At 33.1% G+C, this 9,875-nt stretch overlaps 1 protein-coding gene across 2 annotated transcripts in view; it reads left to right on the top strand.

Moving 5' to 3' along the window:
* Window positions 1-208: 208 nt before the first annotated feature.
* LOC136035647 (phytanoyl-CoA dioxygenase, peroxisomal-like) overlaps window positions 209-9,875 on the top strand; it is a 42,059-nt gene continuing 32,392 nt past the window's right edge. For both annotated transcript variants that reach the window (XR_010619490.1, XM_065717552.1), the window contains exons 1-2: window positions 209-332; window positions 8,105-8,277. Coding sequence is in view for 1 of the 2 variants with exons in the window: in XM_065717552.1 (XP_065573624.1) it covers window positions 324-332; window positions 8,105-8,277 (182 nt within the window). In the remaining variant the exon portion in view is untranslated. The remainder of the gene's footprint in view (window positions 333-8,104; window positions 8,278-9,875) is intronic.

Below are 9,875 nucleotides of genomic sequence, written 5' to 3'. Positions count from 1 at the left end.
CCATTCCACTTGGCTACGACGGTTACTCACATGAGTAATGAAGTACTATATTTATACTTTATTAATTAAACAAATTATTTTTCCGGAAAGGCTATTGTATAAACAGTTTGCTTAACCCCACTTCACAATTATTTAAAATTTATGTGTTTGGTGATCTTGATTTAAGCAGCCGAACAGCCATCTACTTTCGCTTACGAAAAGTTTTGGAGAGACTGCGTAGCTTGGCATCGGTCCATCAGAAACACTGGTTAAGTCCCTAAAGTTAAGCAAATTATTTTAAAAGCAATAGTGAAGAAGACTGGAAAACATTTGAGGACGCTAAAATGCTAGAGGTAACGGTACATAAATTTGTTTAAATGGGCTAAGATGTTTAGTTAAAGTTTTAACTGAGGTTTTATTATTGAAATCTTTGCATGTAGTGGAGTTAGATGAAAGGGTAAGTTTGTGCATGTTCACTTAGACCTATTCTAGCCAGGAAGAATGTAACTACTTCACTTGGTGCCTTTTATGTTCTTTTTCTGAATTCATTAATTGCTTCTGGGGCAAATTGCATTTCAAGACCTTACAAGGGCCCTAAAAAGTAACTTATTACCTTTCTGTAGGCTAATTTAAAGGAATGTATTCACCTTACCTTAATCACCTTTATCCATCTGAGAGCTTTAAGGTCTTCCAGACCTGTAGTGCTCTTGAGTTGGTGACTGCCTCCACTGCTTCTTCTCCAAGTTGGTTTTGAAGGACTAGATAGAGGGAGCACTGACAGTTGAATCTCTCAGTTTATTCCAATGGTTTATGACTCTTCTGAAAAAGAATGGGCAAAATTCTAGTTAATTGACTTCTTTCTAACTTGGAAAGGGTTTAAGTTAGGTAAATGAAACTTTCAGGGGTGGGTCTACAGACTAAAGTATGTCCTGGGAAGGTATTTTGAAGTACCCACCTCCACTCCTTCTCCATTTAGAGGGCCCTGAAATTTGCCTACATGACAGGTCTATACCTATAAAATTTTGACAAAACAACATTTTACCTTAATTTTCAGTTACTAGGTGCTTTTCTCTGCCTTTAGTTCTGAAAATACAATTCCTGTTATTTGAGTAGAATTTTGAGCCATATCAATGGTTTTTTTCAAAATTTAGGAAATGTATTTGCATATCTTTAAAACCTTATCAATGGAATGAGTAAAGTTATGAAGCTAAAAACAATTTTGTTGTACTTCAAAAAGCAGAACATCTATTTTGCAATGTTTCACTTTTATAACACACATACTTCTAAAGGTCAGGGCCCTCTAGAGCAAGAAGGAGTTGAGGTAGTTGCTTCAATATACCTTCCTGGGAGATACTTTAGTCTGTACATTCATCCCTGAAAGTTTCATTTTCCTAACATAAACTTTTTCTGAGATAGCAAGAAGTCAATTGACTAGAATTTTACCAAAGAATCTTTGGTGAGTTTTCAATTGGGAGCTTGACTTTGGTAGCCTCTTGGAGTGTCCTCTTGTTTTGTGCTGGTTGGTACTGAGATTGCCACCAAAGATTGTTGACTTTTTGTTCTGCAGCTTGTAAGTAAGCATCATATTGCTGCACAAGCATCTGTAAACCAGAGTGTATATTTTAAGGTACCTGAGGTGGCCCTCATATGAGGTTGATACTAGACTTCATATGCATTTTGTTGCCTGTCTCTGTATGTTTTCAATGAGCCTCATATCTTGTCAATAAGAAGGACCAGCAAAACATTGCTGGTCCTACAGACTACAAAAGGTATTGTTCCAAAGATATTATAGGTAGGCTATTTGTGCACAAAGGATTGGTAATTCTGACTGTAAAAAAAAAAAAAAAAAAAAAAAAAAAAAAAAAAAAAAAAAAAAAAAAAAAAAAAAATCAAGTTTCTTGTCTAGGTCATATAATCAAGTAATTATTGTAGATGAAGTGTCAAAAAGAGATTGTCTTACAAATGGCTGTGATTAAAGTCTTAGTGTCTGGTATTAGACATTGCATTCCAATCAAAGATCATGACTGAGGTTGGACAGTGTCCAAGGACTGGACATCATACCTTTGATTCAGTCATTTTAAAGTTTATCTAATTCCAACCATTTTGCTTATGTTTATATTTAAGGGTATATATTTGGTCAATGTTCCTGTTACCTGAACAATTGTTTAGGGCCATGAAACTATTGTTAATAGATGCATTTTGACTTTTGGAACATCTTTTCTCTCTTGCAAAACTACCAAACTCACTGTTATGGGGTTATTCCAGCCCAAATATTCTTGTATTTACACATATGATTGCTATCATTTCTGTTTTCATTGATTGGATATTTGAAATTGCAAATCTGTAATAGTTTAGAAACAAATTTGGGCTATTTATTTGCACATCAGGGGGATGGGGGTAAAGCATAGCATATATTAAATACATAAAACTAACCATTGCTGTATTTAATATATTCTATGCTTTACCCCCCCCCCCCCCCCCCTAATGTGCAAATATATAATAACTCCATAACAGTGAGTTTGTGGTAATTTTGCAAGAGAGAAAAGATGTTCCAAAAGTCAAAATGCATCTATTAACAATAGTTTCATGACCCTAAACAATTGTTCAGGTAATAGGAACATTGACCATATTTTCTGCATAATTAATGTTGCTGTAGTATAATAACATAAGAATGGCAAACAGAAAAATTTTGGAAATTTTCTGGTTAGCTCACTAACAAGATACTTAAGAAATACACATAGGCCTACTGGCCTACCTCTAGAATAATAGGCTAATTTCATCCTGAATCCATCTAGGTTATAACAATACATTGTGACAATAATAGGCATATGTATTTATATTAATAGAGTAGGTTATTCAGAAAGCTAAGAAACAAACTTACCTCTAGAATCAAAATTTAACTCTGAATCCAGTTTTGATATTTTTTTTTTTTATTTCAAATTTAAATTCAGGCTAACCTTAATAACCATATCCAAATATATAGTCTATAACAAATATTTTTCATGTATTTATTAATTATCAATTTTATTAATCTCAATTCAATTTACGGCTAAACTGGTTTTTAAAAAGATTGACACTAACAGGTATATAAACCATATCTAAAGAGAAAAGGATATCATCTTTGAGGGTCCCTAAATTGCTTAAAATTTAATTTATAACAGAAACAAATATCACATTAGGGTTCAGGTGGAAATTCTGCTTCAGGGGGCAAGTTTTTTTTTTCTTAGCTATCTGAATACTCTGTTAATATAAACATTTACAAGGCAATGCATTTTATCCTGTCTTCTCAATATGCAAATATATACCTCTGAATTTATATATGGACTGAATTTACCTTAATTATCTTAATTCACACTCTAGGGCAAAATAAGTTCCAATGTTATATCTGTTTGGCTCCATTGTTGAGATGGCAATTAAAACACCTTGCACAAAAAAAAAAAAATAGGACAACAGGATTATTGCTGTGATAAATTGAGAGAGGGACCATACATTTTGAGGATCTTGCCCTCTGACAAGGCAAATTTCTAAACATACAAACTTCCTTGAAAAATAACTCAATAGATACATGAAAAGGTAACTAAATTATTCTTTTTTCTTGGTGAGTTTTTCAATGACATCAATAGAATCATTTCTTGGGGACACCCAAGATGTGTGACCTCTTCAAGTGTCCAAAGTTGCCCCAACTGGGGGGTGGCTTTGTACACACATTGGGCATTTCAAGACATTTGTTAATTCATGCTTGTAATAATCAATTCAGATAATATTAACATTTAATTCATATTATGTACAAGTTAAGTGCAACATTAAATTTATTTTATAGGAAATTGTACCAAAGAGCTTTGGCTGTTTGTCAGCTCCCCCTGCTTAAACTGGTGTTGGAAACTTCATGATAATATCTTGAAAGTTAGTTTTGACACAATCTTGACATTCAAGATGCTCAGGGAAAGTTCAGGGAAGATGAACTCCTAACCAGACTTGCAAACATAGTTTGTTTTTTGCTACTCTGCCACTTATTTCTTCAATTCAACAAACAGCAGAGTTTTGCTGTCTACAGCAAACAGCAGTAACAGCATTAAACAGCAGAGTTTTGCTGTTTACAGCAAACAGCATTAAAGAGCAGAGTTTTGCTGTTTACAGCAAACAGTATTAAACAGCAGAGTTTTTCTGTTTACAGCAAACAGCAGAGTTTTGCTGTTTACAGCAAACAGCATTAAATAGCAGAGTTTTGCTGTTTACAGCAAACAGCATTAAACAGCAGAGTTTTGCTGTTTACAGCAAACAGCAGTAACAGCATTAAACAGCAGAGTTTTGCTTCTTTCTCATCAGAAACTTACAAGCACAAAATTTCCACAAGATAATTCTTCTGTCTCAACCTCACTGATACTTCCACAATATAAAGACGTGTCATCTGACTTGTTGTTGAGCTGCATATCTGTGTCTGAAATGCCATCTCTAGCTTTGTCAGCAATGAATGAAACCTTCAACTTTTTCCTTTTTCTTAGCAAGCCTTAGCTCAGTCTCTGCTTCAAGTGCCCTTGTCTCTGTTGTTAGTATCAGAATTATACTTTTGCCTTTTCGACAGTTTTTATGTAGACCCGCTTACATTTTTCATGTGGACATGGTCTGATGCTTTCAGGAGTTAGAGACATATGCAAGTTTGATGTTATAATCATAGAAAATACTGTATAATCTTGAACACAGGATCTTAAAGTTAAAACTAAGTATCTATATAACAGGCAGACTTAATCTTGGACAAATTTGACCTAAGACAAAGATTGCTATGCAGAATAATTGTGTTTAAATAGGCTAGGCTGTAAGAGAAGGGATAACTTTTGTCTAAATATAAATGTTGAAAAAAAAAACTTTGATAGCCACAAATATTACTTGACGTCCTCTGTAACACAACAGGAACACTATCAATTTTACCAATATTCTGCCTCTAGCTACATATAGTTGTCCATCTTACAAAAAAAAACTTCCATCAGTACAGGACAAAACCAAACACCACAAAAAGTGTCCAAAAAAATTGTCTGGAGTTGCCCCATGTTGATGCCATTTTGAAATGTTTTTTTTTTTTTTTTTGTAGATAATGACCTAATATTTACTGATGAAAATTGCCATGCAAATAGCAGGGGTATTCCTTGTCTGATCCTGCTAACTTATGGCCCATGAGCTGCAAGAACTTAGAAAATATTTGTCAAAGACTACATTTGTCAAGATTACCAGCAAGCATATAAAAACTGTCTCACCTCTTTTCTCAGTTGTCTCTTTTATCCAAAATTAAAAACTTTTGCCAAATGTGATTTACATGAAGGGCATCTAAGGGGTATTTTTTTTTAATGAATTAGCTAAAAACTTTAGATGAGGGGTCAAATGTATGGAGTTATCCCCATGTGGTTTCACCTCTATCTCCCCTACAGCCCTGTGACATACCTTCTCAATAAAAGTGTGCTAGGATAGATACAAGGGGACCATTCTTATGTAATTTAGAGTAGACACCACTACACAAAGTCAATTTCTGATAGAGTATGCAAGTGGGTTGGGTATTACAAGCAGCATCAGCATCCTAGCACAACTATTTTGTATATACATATATATTAATCACTATTTATGAGACACAGATGATGGGCAGCTCCAGTTGTATCTTGAAGGTTAGGCTTCACATTCTTTGTCAAGTCTCCTTTTAAAAACTTCAGCTGATATTGAACACACTGTCTCCTTGCTTAAAGAGTTCCAATCATTGATGACCCATTGGCTAGAGAAGTCTTGTCTGATTCTACAGTTAACTCTGGCCTTAGGAAACTTTTTAGAATGATCCTGTGTTTGTCTTTTTTTGGGGCTGGGTAACTGGGCAAAGAGCTTTTTTTTGGGTTGTTTGGCAAATTTATATGTGAGTAGCATGTCACTTCGCTTGCATCAGAAGGTCAAAGATAGGAATTGTAGGTCATTGGTCGGGTGGGGCAACTTCACTTATATCGGTAGTATTATTAGTAAAGATGGTGAGAGCAGTAAAGATGTTAAAAGTACACTAGCCAAGATCCAGGTTGTTTCTTCACGGTTAAAAAACAGTTTGGAGGAACAGGAAAATAAGTCTGCAAACCAGGTTCAGAATATTAGAAGATACTGTGATGACAGTGGTCAAATATGGCTCTGGAGCATGGAGACTCTGAAAAGCAGATGAAAATTCGCTAGGTGTTTTTCTGAGAAATTGCCTATGGATTGTTCTGGGCACCTGGCTGACTGACTATATTTGTATCTTAGAGCAGAACTAAGGTAGATAGCCATAGAACTAAGGAACGATCAAGATTTTTGGGTTGACTCATGATGGACAATGTCCACTAGACTTGTATGCAAAAGGGGGGAAAGAACTTGATTAGACTCAAGGGCAAAAAAGTGATTTAAGCCTAATAGACTTGCCTGCTTAGAGTCTCAGGCGTACTACCATGTTTTGACTCCAGGATGAGGATATGAGAGAAACTTTCCAGGAACAGCTGAATATTACAGTAAAGAACTTAAAATTAGACAGTAATGGATGGAATAACTTTAGGAAAATAGTTTGTGAAGTGTCAGGTGGTGTCTTAGGGAGATAAGTTAGAAACACAGCTAGGAATACTAGTGAAAATGCTTAAAGTTTAGTAGAGAAGAGGGATTGTTCAAGAAGTACTTGAGTAATCATATGAAAATAAGAGGAACTTAAGGAAAGTAGAGAAAGCATTGAAGTATGAATTATAGAGGTGTGATACAAGGCCATGGATAAAAATTGCTGAAGATTTAGAAGATGCAGCCAGACAATATAGTAGTAAAACATTCTATTGTCATATTGAAAGATCTTTCGAACTATTGGGTTGTTTCTGTGCCAAAGGTGGTACAGGTGGAGTACTAATTTTAAAGCACCCTTTCCACTTTTAGAAAATCAGTTTGTGTTTATTAACCAATGTGAATCATTGTATTCATCACACTGAAGAGCCATTTATGATGAGGAAGTTTAGAGCGTGGCAGTTTAGTTTAGGAACGGAAAGATTGATCAGGTGGGCAGTTTCACTTACCTTGTAGTATTATTAGTAAAGACGGTGGGAAAAACCTCTTACTTTGGTGCTCATTACTCCTAATGTGCAGTCTTATGAATGGTGGAGTTCTAATTCACTAAGGCTAGGAATAAGTGAAGATGAAAAGGTGACGTTGGGTAACGAAAATATTTATCTGGTGGGTTGCTTCACTTACCTAGGTAGTATAATTAGTAAGGACGGTGGGGAAAAACCTCTTACTTTGGTGCTCATTACTCCTACTGTGCAGTCTTGTGAATGGTCGAGTACTAATTCACTAAGGCTAAGGAATAAGAGAAGATAAAAAGGTGACGTTGGGTAACAAAAATATTGATCTGGTGGGCAGCTTTACTTACCTTGGTAGTATTATTAGTTAAGATAGTAGGACGGTGGGAAAAACCTCTTACTTTAGTGCTCATCACTCCTAAGGTGGAATACTAAGTCACTAGTCTAGGAATAAGTGAAGATGAAAAGATGACATTGGGTGAATATATTGTATAAATATTCTACTAATTTTATAATTCAAATACTAATAATTTATTATTTTTATAATAAAAGTAATAATTCTGAGAGAATTCTAAATGAAATGATTCAAAATAAATCTCATTAACTATCTTATCTCAAATCAAATCATAGATTTATTTTATAATAGTTATTATTTATTTAATAATAATGGTAATAAACAATGCATGCTTAATCAAACTAATTAAATCAATAATTTCAGATTAAATAAATCTAATTAAATAATCTTAAAAAGTAATTCTATAATAACTTTAAATGCTCTTAATAATTATAAAGATTTAATATAAACATATACGATTTAATTTAATATTAATATATAAAGATTAATATTAACATAATATATATTATATATATATATATATATATATATAAATATATATATATATATATATAAATATATAATATATATATATATATATATAATATATATATTATATATAATATATATATATATATATATATATATTATATATATATATATATATATATATATATATATATATATGTATTACATATAGATTTTACATATCAAACTTGTAAGATAATATCTGTACTTTTAGGTTTTGCAGTCACCTCAGAGTATTTTGCATTCTAATTATCATCATGTTTCTCCTATTTTTCGCTATACATTAGACAACCAGCTTCTGACCATAGAACAGAGACAATTCTATGAAGATAATGGATTTTTGGTGATAAAAAATCTGGTGCCACATGGGCTTCTAGATGATTGCCAGTGAGTTTTATTAAATTATTATATAATGAATTATTGTAATACATTATTTACAGTATAATATATTCTATTGTATATTAATATAACATAATTTTATTATATATTGTCAAATGAGTATAAAGTAATGTATCTGATGCTGACAGACTGCAATCTTACCAGCACTATCAGTTTGATTGACTACTGGCTGTTTTGTGGAGTTTTTGTCAATGCTGTTGGATGATTTTCTGAGATTATAATATATTTTATATTAATATGACATAATTTTATTATATATTGTCAAATGAGCATGACAGCTGACAATGATGCTGACAGACTAAAGTCTTACTAGCATTATCAGTTTGATAGACTATTGGCTGTTTTGTGAGGTTTTGGTCAGTGCTGCCAGATGGTTTTGAAAGTAGATTAATTTACCAAAAGCAAAAATTGTAACTGTTATGATAAGGGGTTGCCTATACAAAGGCACAAAATGTCCTTACAATAGGCAGGTGCAACTATGACACTCACGCAATCTTTTAATCTTTAATGGTTGGAAAAAATTAGAAAAAAAAACATTAGAAGAAAAATAGAACAAAAATCAAGAAAATATCGATTATCAAAAAAGCAAGGAAAAGGAAAATCAAACGGAAAATAAGTCTACTCTTATCACTGCGAATAGCTTAGTCCAGAATTGATTTTGGTACTTATCTGTTATAGTGTCTATGTTAAGTTATCTATCCATTGACGCCCTGTAGAACTGGTTTCTTCGTTACTTTCTTTTAGCTTAACATGAGGGAAGACAAAGAGAAATGACAAATTCGGATTTGATTAAACTTTATTCAACAGAAAATAGATGGATGACAGAATAGATGGAAAATATATAATTTGGGCTATGTATTTGCCCATTAGGGGGGGGGGAGATTCGGGTAAAGTATCTGGACAGCGTTAGGTTAAAAAACAAATGTTGCTTCATAATGTGCAGAATAGTTGTACTTAACACATTTTGCATACAGACCCGCTATACCTTACCCCCACTCCTTAATATGCAAATATATATCCCATATTTGTTTCTAAAGTATTCCCATGGGATATAAATATATATCCCATATTTGTTTCTAAAGTATTCTCTCTCTCTCTCTCTCTCTCTCTCTCTCCTCTCCTCTCTCTCTCTCTCTCCTCTCTCTCTCTCCTCTCTCTCTCTCTCTCTCTCTCTCTCTCTCTCTCTCTCTCTCTCTCTCTCTCTCTCTCTCTCCGAAATTCCGGAGAGAGAGAATTCGGAAAAAAAAATTTTCCGAAATTTGCAATTTCCTAAATATCAATTTTTCTACAAAACCGGCAATATGCTGAAACTTGTTTTTTTTTTTTATTATTTTTTTTTTCTTACAATACTATCATATGCAAAGATCAAAGCAAACAAAGCAAAATCTATAAAGTCAACTTAATACTAGTTTTACAAACAAGATTAGGAAACTACGTGACATATATCTGGATGCATCTAATGCAAGTCAAAGTCCAATGCTTCTAAAAATTAAATGTAAAAAAAACAGGTTTGTTTTCAGCTAAAAGTAAGGAGCAATATGAAAAACCTAAAATGAACAAAATTTTTTCCGTATATGCAGGGGAGA

The sequence above is a fragment of the Artemia franciscana genome, chromosome 14 (genome assembly GCF_032884065.1).
Source record: "Artemia franciscana chromosome 14, ASM3288406v1, whole genome shotgun sequence".
Taxonomy (NCBI): Eukaryota; Metazoa; Arthropoda; class Branchiopoda; order Anostraca; family Artemiidae; genus Artemia; species Artemia franciscana.
The sequence above is the reverse complement of the archived record's forward strand: the minus strand, read 5'-3'. Positions and strand labels throughout refer to the sequence as shown.